The 15,760-nt window shown below is 41.0% G+C and overlaps 2 protein-coding genes across 4 annotated transcripts in view; both read right to left on the bottom strand.

The window, feature by feature from the left end:
• Positions 1–1,447: 1,447 nt before the first annotated feature.
• Positions 1,448–14,720, bottom strand: LOC137474870 (solute carrier organic anion transporter family member 1B3-like). Its single transcript, XM_068191882.1, has 14 exons — positions 14,541–14,720; positions 13,156–13,297; positions 12,946–13,078; positions 11,516–11,631; positions 10,816–10,962; positions 10,003–10,101; positions 8,330–8,575; positions 7,303–7,467; positions 6,622–6,817; positions 5,589–5,751; positions 4,688–4,872; positions 3,616–3,680; positions 3,356–3,473; positions 1,448–1,818 (listed from the first exon to the last, which is right to left on the bottom strand). The coding sequence occupies exons 1-14, from the start codon at positions 14,667–14,669 to the stop codon at positions 1,605–1,607; spliced, it is 2,118 nt and encodes a 705-aa protein (XP_068047983.1). The 5' UTR covers positions 14,670–14,720; the 3' UTR covers positions 1,448–1,604.
• A 783-nt stretch (positions 14,721–15,503) lies between these two features.
• Positions 15,504–15,760, bottom strand: part of LOC137474866 (solute carrier organic anion transporter family member 1C1-like) — a 32,745-nt gene continuing 32,488 nt past the window's right edge. For all 3 annotated transcript variants that reach the window (XR_010999535.1, XM_068191872.1, XM_068191873.1), the window contains one exon: positions 15,504–15,739. Coding sequence is in view for 2 of the 3 variants with exons in the window: in XM_068191872.1 (XP_068047973.1) it covers positions 15,652–15,739 (88 nt within the window). In the remaining variant the exon portion in view is untranslated. The remainder of the gene's footprint in view (positions 15,740–15,760) is intronic.

A 15,760-nucleotide genomic window follows, 5' to 3' on the forward strand; every position in this document is an offset into this window, starting at 1 on the left:
TCTCCTGCCCATTGTGCAAGCAGTGAGCAATGTAAATTTATTTTGCCGCTTACAGCATGTCACCTTTGGTGTGTTTCTTCTAGGGGTGGTGACTCTGGGCACTCTGTTCCAAGCATTTCTGTCAAGAAAATATTCCTGATGGCCAAGCTGAACATCCCCTGGCCCAGCTTGAGGCCATTTCCCCTTCTCCTCTTGCTGATTACTTGAGAGAAGAGCCTGGCTACATCTTCCTGTCAGGGAACTGTTGAGAGCCACGAAGTTCCCCTGAGCCTCATTTTCTCCAGGCTAAAGAAGAATAAAGAACTTCTCTAGTTTTGATGGATGGACAACCTCTACCTTCAGTAAATATCACTTCATTTGGGAAAAATGTCCCATCTTCTCCCTTCAGCTGCTGCAATCACTGCTAAGTGATTGTCATGACAGACAACACATTTTAAAACAATTCAGCATTTTGCTCAACATATATATATATACATATATTTTACATCTAATATGTCTATTAACCATATCCCACTGAGCCTTGAGCATCTATTTTAGTGTCAGCCTCCCTGTTGTTGAAGTGGTACTCGAGTGCTCATCTTTTTTATTTAAAGTGCTCATCTTTTTCACTTCAAACTTTAATAACAAGTTGTCCAGCTCCAAGTGATGTGAGTACAATGAAAGCAAACCAGCAAATAAATGCAGCTTTGAGTAGATGAGCTAAAGCACATGAGGCGAGGGGATTTCCAGGTGTGTGGAAACACGGATGGGTGTTTTTCCTGGCTGGTGATGAATTTCTCTCGGGAAAACCAGAAGAGAGTGGGACAAACACATCGATAGTTGCGATGCTCACTGGGAGGAACGCTGTCCTTTGGGTGCCCTCTGCCGGGCATCGCATCCTTGGCTTTCAGAATTTCTTTAAAAACTTAAAAAAAAAAAAGGTATTTTTGAATAAAATTCCACGACTCGAAGACTTAAAAAAAAAAAAAAAAAAAAAAACCACCAAAAAAAACCCAACCAAAACCCATTGTCTTTATGAAAACATGGCTGTAGTTTTAAGCAGGCGTAACTTTTTCAGCTGAGGTAAGACAAAATGCTTCTTGGGAAATTACTGCTTTTGCCAATTTTGAGATGAAAACCAGGTGCAATGATGCAATTTGGTGAGGTGTTTGGCTTAAATGCTTCGGCTTACCATGAATTTTGGTTGCATTTGAAGGAATCAGAAAGCTTGTCCTAGCCTCGAGCTTGTCCCTGCTGTGTCAGTCCCCTGCACGGATCTGCATACGAGGTCAGGATCACTTTTTGTGGGCCTTTGGCACGGGGATGTTCTGGCAGCATCTTTGATCCCACTAAAAAAGCCAGACTGGCTCTGTCAGATCTCCCAAAGAGGTTTTCCTTTGTCTGTTGGGAATTTGGTTCAGGTTCTGTAACTCGTTCTGTAACTGGTAATCAGGCACACATCAGGCACTTTCATTCTCGTTTGTTAGTGTTTATTGTTGTTGTTTGCAGTTTTGCTATTAGTTATGCTCTCTGTACAGTGTTATTATTTATTATTTAGTTACTCACAGCATTTTGAATGGTCTTTCTAAGAGAAGCTGACCTGATTCACATGTCTAAATTTCTTTCTAAATAGAGGATTCATTCTCTGCATCAGAAGAACCTGGCAAACGTTCTTTGATCTTGCAATTGTCTTCTTTATTCATAGCAGCATCTTCTTGTCCGTTCTCTACAGGCCTGGAGCTCTTATTCTGAAAGTGTTTCTTTATCATTGTATAAAAAATTATTCCAATCAAGAAGGAAGGACCTCTTAAAATTGCTCCTAAACCAAGGTAGACATACCTGTGGGACAGAGTATAGAAGATTGGGCCGGGTGTTGAATTTATCAAAAACACTAAAGAAAATCACTTTAATGGCTTTTAATGCTCTCATATATACAAGGAAAAGCTTAGGGGAACACATTAAAACTCATTGTTTGTGAATGATACCAAAACCTGGACATTTTTACTTGCAAAAACTTCTCTTAAAGAACTGATAATCTTCTTTTTGCTTATGAAGATAGTTTCAAAGTGAAACTTCCATCATCTTCCCCCTTTTTTTCTTTTTTTTTTGAAGATATTTGGATCACTTTAAGGCTTTAGACTCTTTAGGGCTAGAAATATATTGAGACAACCGGAGTGGTCTATTGCATGTAAAAAACACATCAGAAGTGGCCAAGGCTTGAGTGAAACTGAGAAAAATCTATGGAGCGTTCCCCCAGGAGACTGGACTGATAGTGAACACCTACTCAGTACAATATTCTTTCATGGACTTTTCTCTCAAAAGTGGCCACTGCACAGAGTTAACATTGCTGCCAGTGTGAACAAACTACCTGCAAATAAGGTAAATTTGGGTAACTTTCGTCTTTAAAGTCCTAAAGTCTGAGGTATTTTTAATTAGCTCTAAGTATATTAAAAAACCACAATTCGTTCCAGAAATCTCTGACATGGATATTGAAACATACACGTTAAGGGATTTAGAGATTTTAGAGGAGCTAATATTTTAGCTAGAGATAAGCCTTACTAGAGTTAATTAAAATAAGTGAGTAGGCCTCGATGAAGTTAAGAGTTAGTAGTTAACTAATAATTGCTTGTCAACACAACGTTCAGTTAGCTGGGTTTGTAATGAAGAATACAGAAACTGACAAAGAGCTTTTAGGAACATAAGACAATTGTGGGCCTCCTCTGCTCTGAAACCAATTGAAGACAGGGAATGGGAGCTCTACCAAGGTTCATTTGTCATATTTGCATTGAAAAGGTAGAAATGTCAGCATGAGGAAGACTTCATTTACTTCCTCATTTTGGGACCCCTCCCCATGAAAGGGACCACCGACCCATTTGAAAGAACAAACTACGCATGCTTAATAGCTTTGAAATGATTAGCATACGAAGCGAGGTGGGATGTACCAAAATGATGAATATGTATTTGTATTTTGGGTATTCAATACTTGTATGGATAAAAGGACTCTGTAATCACCTGAAAGGTGCAGTGTGTGTTTGGGAGCTATCCCGCACGCCGCCCGGCGTCGCAATAAACATACACTTTCTAACTTTAAACTGTTAGAGAGTTTTTGTCTGTCACAGTTGGATATCGGTACCAGATCAATATCCATATTTCTTTAGTAAATCAATATTAAATTTCTTTTGTACAACATAAAAACTGACTAAAAATCGAGAGCTTAACATTTGATCTTGATTTGTTCAATTTCAGGAATTCTGCACCGACTTAAAGCTGAGCCCAGAGCTGATATCTGACCATGATTTTGGATCACACACTTCAGTATAAGAGAACCGAGCATGTCTTTCCTCAGAGAGGGCTTTTGGGCCCTAATTGGCTTTACCTGTTTGCATTGGAGTCATAGAGCTTGCAAGCCCCTCGCTTCCCACAGCTGGTGCTTCCCCATTTCAGGCACGTCTTGTCGATGGCTGCACCGAAATAAACTGGTGCTGGAATCCCAGCTGCAAGGAGACAAGCAAAAATGTGACAGGATTTCACAAGAGAGGACATCTTCTTAGAAATCAGCTTTGTATTCCCTCAGTGGTGATTACAGGCTCCCAGAGCAGCACGAGGTGGATTGGACCCTGCCATGATTTCTCTTACCCAGAGTTCTCATGACGAGTGTGAATAGACCAACTGCGAGAGCTTTGAGCTCTGGCTGGACACATCTGGGAAAAAAGAGGGATAAGTAAGAAGTGTTGGCCTATTTAGTGCTTAGACATGCCTATTAAACTGCTATTAAATAACCTGAATTTAATACTCTTGTTGAGGGAAAGCCAACATTTGGAAGAAGAGTGCTTCCTTCATCTGCTGAAGTGTGTTAAGTGGTATGAAAAAGGTGAATGAATCGACTGATTTTCATCAAATAGCTCCTGGCAAGTCAATTCTCTATATATAATTAAGGAATTGAAGTTTTAAAGCCATAATCAGAGTCTATCCTGACCTGCTGGAAATGATCTCTCCAACTGCCTTCACTCTTGGGCATACACTTCCCTCACTTGCTGGAATATTTAATGGGAAATATCCTATTGCCCTAAGACAAAAGAGCTGCGGGTAGCAGGGTTAGTGCAGCATCTTTCTGTGCTTGAACAGAATTCCTCAGTACAAGGACACATCTTGGATAGCACAAAGCCTCCTGGCAATAGGCTCATCTGTTTCATGGGGAGCTGCAGGCATCAGAAATGGGCACTGGTCTTGAATTCATTATATCTCCAGCCTCTGCCATCTCCTTGCACATCCAGAAATCCTGGCAACTGCGTGGCACTTTCAAAATCCAAGCAGAAAAAAGGACATGTTCTGGAAAACCTGATTACAGAACCATAGAATCACAAAATGGTTTGGTTTGGAAGGGATGTTGAAGATTGTCTTGTTCCAAAACCATGAGCAGGGACACCTTCCACTATCCCAGGTTGCTCCAACCCCCATCCAACCTGGCCTTGGACACTTCCAGGGATGGGACAGCCACAGCTTCTCTGGGCCAGGGCCTCACCACCCTCACAGGGAGGAATTTCCTCTAATCTAAACTTTCCTTCTTTCAGTGTGAACCCATTACTCCTTGTCGTACCACTACAGCTCCTGATCAGCAAGAAACTCCTTTTTACCCTCAGGTAAGGAAACAAACATGACTTTGAAAGCCTCCCTAGAAAGCCCCTGGTCAACAGCCAGCTGTACTCACCTAAATACAAGCATGTATGAAGGAGTGGCTCCCAGGGCATAGCAAAAGCCACCGATGACTTGTATTACTGTGTAATAAATGAACTTCATCGAGCAGTCATCACTTTTTGGACATTGCCCCAAGGTGGCAGAATTGTTTCCTGTCCAGGAACTGTTGATTTCAAGACATCTGCAGTTATGGAAGACCTGGAAGACACAAAACAGGTTTGGTAGGCTACTGCTCGTGAAATGGGGATTCACCTGCAGAGAAAACAGAGTAAAGAGATGGCTCCAGGCCATTTGTGTTCTGGAGTGATCTCCTGGCATCAGGAAACATGCAAATGGCACAGCCCAGTGAAGGTTTACATCTGTGGACTGGGGCTTTGTCTCTAGGACTCTGGGCATTATTTCCATGCCAAGCAAAAATCAGTCACCGAGAAAAACAAGCAGTTTCCTGACATCCCAAAGTCTCACATGGAGGAAAAAAGCTGCCTTTCCTTAACCCATTTTTCATACTTTAATGATCAGATCAGCAGGGAAGATACTACTCTACCTTAGTTGTACTTCAGCTGTTAGGTAAAGCCTCAGGGCAGCCAAAATGGCATTTATGAAAGGCAAAACCTATAGACAACCTTCAGGCAACATGAAACCAATTTGATTTGTGTGTTTCCCCCTCTTGTGCTCAGCCTACAGAAGATGAAAGGTAATATCTAGAACAAGGAGCTAGGGCCTTTTGCTTAATGTGCAGTAACTCGGAGAAATCTATCTTTTCTGTGCTGTTTGTAGCCAGAAATCAAAAATCCCTTACTGATGAGTCCCCAGTAACTTTGGCTTTCCTGAAATGCATTATCCTACTAAATCCCTGATGCTACATGGAAAATAAGGTGGTAGGAAACCTCGGGAACCAAAGCAGGGTCTCTTACTGTGTTCTTTCCATGTCCCACGGAAGTCCCACACCCAGCCAGACATGCTGAAACATAGGTGATCCCATTGGCTCCACACACAGGATCCCACACATTGGATGCACATTTGCAGTGAGAGTTGCATTCCGAAAATAGGGAATTGTTGTGGTACGGAATGGGGTTGCTTGGAAATTAAGTTCAGACAAGCGTGAGACATTTTTAATTCAGTGCTGAAGTCAGTGAAGAGCCTTCTGTGCAACAGTGTCGCTGTTCTGAGCCCCGCCTCATACTGAGTTTCTACATCTCTATTGGTCTGTTTGAGATTCCATCCTACTTGCACTGACATTAAAGCCATTACTAGATTGTAGAGAACTTTAAAACATATGAATACATTGCTACTGGTTTTACAGGTGTAGACAGAAAAGAGAAAGGAGGGGGAGGTCATTTGGACTCACCCCTAACCGAATTTAGAGCTAGCAAGAGTTGTCACAGTCTTATCAAGCATATCTTTATCAGTTGGTGAAAACGCACCGGTGACAGAAACCAAATCTCCTGGTCTCTGTAGTTAAAAAATACTCCTCTGTTAAAGCCTAGCCTAACTTTTCATAGAGGATATGAAGAATTTAGTATTCTCTTTTGCTTTCAGACATCCTTTGTGTATTGAGCAAAAAGATACGTCTTCACTCATCTTCTCCTTTCTAGGTAAATGAAACTGATGTGCTTGCCATTTTTTCATGCCAGTGCTTCCTAAGCATATTACCTGGTCCACCATTTACATTCCTAGTGAAAACATTGCACAGCAATACTCCCACCCTCCCCCAGCAAAACAACCTACATTGCTAATGAAACAATTCCTAATTAATCTTTAACCAGTGTTGGGCTTTGTCAGGTGACACTCTGCTGACCAACAAAACTACCCCAGTGACATGTGGCAGTGGTCGCTTTCTCTCAAGCATTGCAATAGCATGTTTCTCCTTTAGCCTTGATGTCACAGTACATTTTTTGAGAACTATGGAGAAAAACACGATATTTTTTTTTTCTATTTTATACTCACCCTTCATAGGACACTGTCATTCCTGCCACCATGTGGTTATCACAGCCAACAAAAAAGTGTAACAAGCTGACGGCATAGGACAAAAATGACATAGTAAGTGAAAACTTCGTAGCTGCAATGATGCCCATTTTATACTTTTTCATTATAAGCCCTCCTAGGAAAATTCCAAGACCTACAGGAGGTAAGGATGTCACTCCTGAAAGAGATTATAGAAGGGGAATGTTAGATTTAAACATTACAGTCTTAAGAGCCAAAGTCTGTCCTTATTTTTTTTTTTTGTTCCTGGCAGCTTTATGGTGTGTTACGACTTCAGAAAGGTTTGTGTTCAGCCAGCCCCTGGGTTGCACATGCTGTTTGTGAAGTGTCTAACACTCCAAACCCACTTCCATTGCAAGGAACTCGCCAGATGCTTCAGCAACTAAAACTTCCACACCACACTCATTGCCTATTTGGGGTGCCCTTAGTATAAATATAATATAAATGCAATGCAATGTAATATAACTTAAACATTTCTTATGGTCCCACAGGCAGAAACCCTGTATTTTTTATAATTCAGGTTCAGGTCAGACCACCATTTACCTCCACCTGTTCTGAATGGAATTGAGCCCCAGATAAAGCACACCAGAACCCATCCCCATGCACTGCTGACAGCACAAGCAGTCCTTGCACGGTGGAACTCACCTATTAGAAAGTTGGATTTGGATGTGGACTGTCCATACTGCTGTTCCATGTACTTTGGTTTGTAAGTCACGAAACCAATAAAACTACTGAACTGTAACAGTGAGCAACACAAATATGTAAAGTACATTCGATTACCCAACACTTTTTTCAGGGAGTTATAGAAATCTGAAAGAAAGGGACATATGAGTTGGCATTGAAAGATGCATGGCATAATTACTGCTGAGTAACCTGCAAAACTTAGGGCAAGGTCCTGCTCTCAGCTGTCCAAGTGCGAGCTGTACCGATCTCCATTTGCATGAGGGTATCTGAAAGCAAAATCAGGTTCCTGAAAAACACCAGAGGTTGAGATACAGGAAGGGAGCCCTAAAAGAAGACAGACAGATGGGTTAAGGCCTGGCTGCTCCACTGAGATATGCACATGAAGATTAAGGGGCTCCACACAGCACAGGCTTTGTTCAGCTTGCATGAATATTATCACAGGTTCAAGGCTAAGTGACAGCTGCCTCAGTGGGGATGTCCAGTGTCTTCCACTGGGATCTGAACAAAAAATTTGACAAATGAAGCAAAGCCACTTCTTTCCATCACCTTTCCACCACTTTTTTTGGCCTAAGGACTGCACAACCAGAGCTATTCAAGACTGAAGTGTTTTCATCAGGCACCAATGAACTTCAGAGTCTCCATGAACTCTCTCAAATGAATCTTTGTCTTTCCATATTGCAAAAGGAGCCTTTGAATACTTTCTTTAGGTTCAGATACAGGAACACTTTTCTACGTTCAAATTTCTTCCAGTGCAATATTTTAGAGGAAGGTGCCACTCAGGTGATGATTTATTTCAGGTGATGCATGCAGAACCTCAGAGTCCTGAGCAAGCTCTTTCACTTCTAATAATTTTTGGTGGACCTTTCCTTTCCTGGGGAAAGCTGCCTGCTTTAGATGGAAGCGCAGGGGAGACAAAATATACTGTTACATTTCCTATGTGTGTTGTGCCTATTGCTTTTCACATTTATACAACATCAGAAACACTTGCCTTTCAGCATTACTGACCACTTCCTTGGCTTAGTTTTTTCAGGAGAAAGCATATTCTCCGCGGCACCTGTGTTATCCAAGAGCCCATGTGAAGTTTTGTCCTTCTTGGCTTCCTCTGGCTTTTTCAGACTCTTTGGCAGGAAGCAAAATGGAATAGCAGATAGGAAACTGGTTGCTCCACCTATTAAAAAGCCAAGCCACCATGCACCCACCCAGCGGGAATCCTGTGGGGTGATAGTGATGCTCCCTGGAAATGAGGGAAACAGGCACAAGTCACCCCAGTGAAGAAGCTGAACCTTCCCAGCCTTTTTCTGCTATGGCAGCTACATTTTATAGTGTCTGACTTCCAGCAATAAACACCTAGTGAGGGACCAGCCATGCAGTGAAGGCATCAGGAGTCATGCCCTGCATGGTGTTACAGTATCATGGGTTGGTTTGGACTGGAAGGTGTCCTCTGGGCAGGGACACCTTGGGGCTGACCAGGATGGTCTGAGACCCTCCAACCTGGCCTTGAACACTTCCAGGGATGGGGCATCCACAGCTTCTCTGGACAACTGGTTCCCGTGCCCTACCGCCCTTGCAGGGAAGAATTTCTTCCTAACATCTAACCCAATCTTACTCTCTTTTGGTTTGAAGCCATTCCTGTTTGTCCAGCGTTATTTTATCTGCCATTCTACACCTTTCACTGACTGATGTTTTGTGGCAGACACAGCAACACCAAGGTCCTTACCCAACACATGGGAAACCAAAAAGGGGGGCAGACAGGCCTCTAGCGTGATGTGCTTTTTTGGCTCCCGAGCCCATGCTCTGCTTTCCTGAACTGGGTAGGTTGCTATTAAGCAATAGGACATTCTCTGTAGTGTCAGTGAAATTACCCATGGCTTTAAATGTACTCCAAGGAAGATGAGAGTAGCTGGTTGTATTTTTATGGTTTTTAATTCTGGCGGTTTTGGTAGGCGACCAAGACTTTTCACTGCATGACTGAAATTGGCTCACTCTTTTTACTCCTACATAAAATCAAACACTGGCTTAACAAAGGGCAAAGATAAAATAGTTCACCTGTCTAGCTACAGGATTCTGAAGATTGGAAAACTTCTCTGTCCTGCTAGAAAAGCAAGGTTGCTGAAAGGGAACAGCCACCACTTACAGGGCTTGCTGTGTCCCCTCTGGCATTGTGCAGATGTGAACACATACATGTGTTTTCATTTCATCTGAATAAGCAAGGGCTGGGAAAAAAGTGTATATTGTGTATAAAAGTGTATAAAAGCTGCAAAAACTGTGTAATGTAAAATACTCAGTGGAAAGGGTGGGTAATTTCCCCAAACTGTAAGGCTGCTGTACTAGCAGAATCTCTTTGTTAAAATTCCAGATTAAAAAAAACAAACTATCTTGGTCCTGTGAGAGTTCTTGGTACTAATTCTTGGAGTTAAGTGTGTATTACAATCCTTTAAAGCACAGTTGTAAAATGCGCTTCCTGTCTAACTCTGCCTTTACTCTAAAAGCTTCCAGTAATTCAGTAAAATTGCAATTAATTCTGCAATAAAAATAATTAAATATAATTAAAACATAACATATATTAATATAATTAATATAATGCAAACATATGCAGCTGTTTATAGGGAATTCTTACAAACAAGCATTAGCTTACTTTCACTTTTCCTCTGTTTCGCTTACCTGGATCCACAAATCCAATATCCACGTACAGCTTTGCACATAGAGATCCCAGCAGGAAACCAAACATCGGGCCCATCATGGCTATGGTGTGCAAACACGCTGAAAATACAATGTTTTACAAAGTTTTGTGGTGGAGCTTTGCATTCCCAAGGTTTCATTTTCAGGTTGTATTCAGATGTATTAGCAGACCTACCCAAGCGGGTTTTTGGCCTTTTAATCCTAAGCATCTGGAAAGGGATGGAGCTAAAATTACTCTGTTCCTTTGGAGCAGTAGAACCTGTAGAAAACGGTGCTACTTTCTTTTTCACATAAGAGAAACATTCTTTGTTTCTCTTATATGAAAAAGAAAATTTCTTTGTTTTCATCATCCTGACAAGTGAGGACAAATCAGTTTCTTCCTATTTTTTCCTAGCCCTGTATATACCATTAATTTATAACTTCCCAGGATTAAAGTATCTTTTGCACTCTGCTTTCAGTATGGCTGAGAAGCATTTTTCTGTCTTCAGACCTGCTGCTGTCCAAACTGTCTGTGGACGCACTCACAATCAAAGCTGACCTCTTGAACCAAGCACTGTTGGTTAAAACTGCCGGAATGGGAAACTACTGAAGTAAAATCAGACTATGCTCTCACACCTAAAAAAAGAGCCATATCTCTTTTTCCATCCAAGACCCACCTCCATATTACTCACACTTGCAGGAAAAAAAATAATGAGGCAGATGCTAGTACCCTCTAATGGCTGAATGCTGCCTTCTGCACAGGGTGCTCAACCTCCTAGACTAGCAATCTCCCAGTTTACTTCTTGTTGAGTTTACCTACATACACAGGAACATTTTCTTCTTTAGTAAAATCGTCGAGGTAAGAGATGCCCAGTGGTGTTATTGGTGTCTCACCAATCCCACGTAACATGCTTCCCAGTAAGATATATATCCACATGTATGATGATGGCTCCTTCTCACAGCCTGCACAGGAGAGTTTACATCTTTGTAATAAAATATTTGAATGGGAAACAGGGGAAAATCACAGGAAATGTAGCACATGAAATGATAGTAGATTAGAGATCAAGGTATTAAGAACATTTCCTTATAGAAGATAAATGAAAGGCTGTCAATCCCATTGTAACTTTTCATGATCTTTTAATAACACATTCTTCCACCTCCATTGTATTTGATTTCTAAAAGCACAGGTAAGTACCACCCATCAGAAAGAATGCTCATTAAAATAAAAACTTATTGATATTTTCATAAATATATTACCTGGCAAATATCATGTATCTTTAATGTGAGAAGTTTGAGATGTTTTCTGGGGTAGATTCTCTACCTGTGTCCCATACAAGCAACACATAAAACAGCTATATTCCATATTGTAAGGAGGATTATAGGAATCTCCATTTATTTCTGTTAAACTCCGTGCAGTTTCTTGTCCTATCTCCAACTCCAGGTCCAGGTAACTGAGTCCTTGCAACCAAGGACAAAACAAAACTCCTGCATTTGTATTTCATTTACAGTTCCATACCTGCTTGTGAGACTTCCAGGACAGTGTCATTCACATCTTGATGTAGGGAGCAGGGATTTAAGGCGGAAGTTAAGTTGGCTGAAGCAGCTATGTGTGATGTTGTCTCATACTTGTAGCTGCAAACACACAACAGGAGGTTTAGAAGCAGTGCTCACCAGGGAAACACCAGTGTGGTAGGGCTGGAACCACCTTGACTGCTGTTTCCCTAAAGAGAAAGGTATCTTTGATTAAATATCAGTTCAAAGGAGCAAATAAGATTATTAAAGAACATTTTAGAAAACTAAAATACTGAAATTAAGAACAAATAAAACTTCGAATTCTCTGTCTGGAAGGCATAATGTTTTAAGCTGGAAAATTCAAAAGGGCTTGAGAAAGTATTTCAGATAGGATTGAATTTTTGGTGTCTAAATTGAGGGTCAGGTCCAAGTGAGCTCCCTGTGCTGACCCCACAGCCAAGGAGAAAAAGATGAATGTCTTGAGTTTGAGCAAATGTTCCCTTTCCATCTCAGATAGGTGTTTGGTCTGTTCAGCTGCTTCAACATGATCCATCTCCCAGAAATGAGTGCTGCTGAGGGCAAAGTACAATTAGCTTTAGCAGAATAACATGGTAAAGCACACATTCTGCTTCAAGGAATTGCCCTGGCTCTGTCAGATCAGGCAGGCTTATTTTTCAGGTTGAACCAAAGAGAAACACAGTGCAGAGCAGTTCCCCTATCGATGTTCAGGCTCAGGTTCATGAGTTGCCCAGTGTAGATGAGTATGATACTTGGACTGTCTTAAAGAGTGAAAAACTGATAAAAAGTCTGGTTTTAGTGCGAGATCCACTAACATGAAAGAAAGCATTCCTCAGTTTTCTTTTTGCAGTAGTATACCTAAAATCATTCTAATATATTTACGAAATCAACAGAAATATTTGTTACTCTTTTTGTCATCCCTGTGCTCAAGCTATGGCTAGAAACATTATCACATATAAGCATAATGCAGTAATTCCCTGAGCCTGGAGAACGTGAATAAAAATTAACCAGACTCGGAAAATCAGTTTAACCAGGCATGTGCATTTGGAACAGGAAAAACCTGGTATGAGTTCTACCAGCACTCATCCATCTGCAGGCTCTAGCATTACTGCATCCTTTGCCTCCTTTCTGAATGAGCCTGAGTGGAAACTAAAGTACTGTGATATTCTCATTTTCTCGAGGAGTTGAACTTTCCCTTCAGACGAGCTGTGAACATTGAACAGCTTGTGAACAAATGAACATTCTCCATCACAACAGTGCTGTGTGTGCCACGTGGGGTTCATTGCACTTGGAAGTGAGGTTCCACAGGCCTTTGGAAGCCTAAGGCCAAATGTACAACAAGTTTCATCTAAAAACCAGAAAGCACAATGCAACTCCAACGTTAGGTTACCCAAATTAACCATAATTAGTACTTACTATCCCATGAAGAAATGAGGCATGGCTGATAAACAGCATCCCAAAGCCATAGTAAAGCATCCCACAGCTATTACTTTGGGCCTATGCAGCTTAGCTCCAAAATAGCTTACAAATGCAATCACCAGCAAGTTGCCTGCAAGGCAAAGGACCAGAATTAGTGCTAGGTGCTGTCTCTGAGCAGTTCTCTGTGTGTTAGGGAACATCCATTACCCATCTCAAAGCTCCCGTCGATGAGCCCTGCGGTAGAGGAGGTCAGGTCAAACCTTCGCTCAATCTGAGTGATGGAGCTTTTCATTATCGTACCAGACAGGGCTTTGCTGAAGTAGCTGAAGGACAGAGCAGCCAGAAACACCTGGGGAAAGATCCAGACAGGAAGTGTGAGGGAGAGGTAGGAAAACTGGTCATGGAGGGATCAAATATGTTTAAAATGGTGTGGAGCGATCATCACCATGATGTATTTGTTACTCAAATTGGAGTGGTAAAGTTAATTTGAGCCCAAATTACCTCTTGCTCGGGTCACGTGTCCCTTATTTTAGGCCAATTCATAACACTTTCTAACTCAATCATATGGCATCATTTTGATGCTTTAAGCAAGCTTTTATGATACATCAGGATGAGGAATGTGGTACTAAGTGATTGAGTTCATCTCTGTCTCAGAGGATATATTCTGAAATGTTGCTTGTGTACCATGTATCTCACAAGGAAAAGCTTAATAGTCTCTGGTAGTTTGACTGTTGCTTCCACCAACACACCTTGTGGGTTTTGCAAATAAAGATTTATTTGGAAAAATATTTGAGTTTGTTTAAATATTATCCAGTGATTTCCACATAGTCTAAAAACCAAATAGACTTGTTGCTCACTGGGCAAGAGCACTAATACAACAGAAACTTGGGTAAATAAACAAAGTAAATATAGGTTTAGACATTGCAATGCTATCTACTGTAAGAAATGAAACCAATCCAGCAAGCAAAAGCTTGAAAATTGGTATATTTACTCTCTTTTTGTCAGGAATGAGAAAACTTCCAAGTCTGTGGTTTGTCCTGATATGTTTTATATTTCCTGGGCTTGACTGGCAAAAAATTCGGAGAATCACCCTCTGTGCCTTATGCCAGCAATACTCTCAGAGGGTTTTGGTGAAATCTCAAACTGCTGATAAGCATGAAAGCACAAAAAATCACTGGGGCTGTTTGGGTTTTCAAATGCAATCCTCAGGTAAGCCACAAAACATGTGATGAAATGTGGTTCACCTCACCTTATTTTGACCCTACAAGACTGGTGGTGACAACAGCCTCCAGACAAGTGCATTGTAGGCACCTAATTGAGGCTGGTTCAAGTCTTCCACTGGAAGCTGCTGCCTCTCTCTAATGACCAAGAAGGGGATCCACCTACAAGTAACTTGTGAGTAAATACAGTAGACCATGAATTTTTATTTTCTTTAGAAAAAATTCAAGATCTGACTGTCCCCTGGACCTCTAGTGCATACCCAGTTCTTCAAAAGATAGGGATAGGAATGAAGGAATTTGGCATGTCACATCTTGAACATTTCTTAACGAAAAACAATGGTAATTCATGGTGGTATTGCTAAGGCTCCAAACCTTCAATCCAGTGCAAGAGGAAGTCTTTTTGACTGGTGGGTTCTTGTTTCCATCATCATCCAAAAGCTGGTCAGGTTCTGCCTCCTGGTTTGAGTCACTGACGTTGCTGGGTTTGGTTTCCATTGTCATGGCTGATTTCTTTACTGAGTGATCTGAGCTCAAGAGAAAACAGTAAAAAATACCAAAGCACATATGCCAAAATGGCATTGCTCAAGGACCTCTCTGATGAATCTGGTGAAACTAATTACAGGAAAATGCTGAGATATTGAAACTGAATCTTTCTACTTAAAACGATTTAGCTCAATGACATGCATGTGTCAAAGTGTATATTTGTTTAATTTCTGAAGTATCTAGTTTTGACATCTTTGTTTTTTTTTTTTTTTTTTTTTTTTTTTTAGAGACATGAGCATCCCCCTTTCTACTTTGTCCTGTCTTTTAATGCTAAAAAGGCAGTTTCAACAGAGGAGTAAGAGACAAAGTCTCTGTCCAAAAATAAACTACAAGGGTCAACAAAGCAGTAGTGCTGAAGCACAGGGAGTCTTAGGAAGCTCTAAATTTGCAGGCCATGTGGCTTAGAACTCAGGCTTTGATTTGGTAAAATCTGTAGCAACACTGTGCCATCCAATTTATTCATTTGCACTGGCTTGTTGGAAATAATTCTTAGTGACAAAATTGTTTATTATTTCACCTAACTGACCTCCTGTAAGGATACTATTTTTTTTTCTTTTTGCAATAATATGCAGGGTATTCCTGATCTCTTGCTGTTTGCAGAGTGCTGTCTATATGCCCAGATGCTTGAAATGATCTGCCATTCAGCAGTTCAGCAGGACTGCTCCAGTTGCCCCAGGAACTTCCTGTATCCTTTGACACATCATAATGTTTTAGTGTTGAAAGCCTTGTTTTGTTATTAAGTTGTATTTTGGTCTATTGCAATAGATAGCTCAATACCTCATTTAAAACAAAAGCTTTTTAAAACTCTGCATCTGAGAGATGGACAACAACTAAAAAAGGAAAATTCAGAGAAAAGCTGCAAAGGAAGACTATCTAATCTGTTTGTAAAGTTTATTTAAAGAATGAAAACACTTGCCTGTTTGTGCAACTCCCACTACAATCAGAACAGATTTCTCAAGGATGATCCAGAAGCCACTGCAGAGCCCCTCAGAAAAAAATGGGTCACTTGAAACAAGCCATGTTCAGACCTGCAGATAGGAGTATTGCAA

The sequence above is a fragment of the Anomalospiza imberbis genome, chromosome 5 (genome assembly GCF_031753505.1).
Source record: "Anomalospiza imberbis isolate Cuckoo-Finch-1a 21T00152 chromosome 5, ASM3175350v1, whole genome shotgun sequence".
Taxonomy (NCBI): domain Eukaryota; kingdom Metazoa; phylum Chordata; class Aves; order Passeriformes; family Viduidae; genus Anomalospiza; species Anomalospiza imberbis.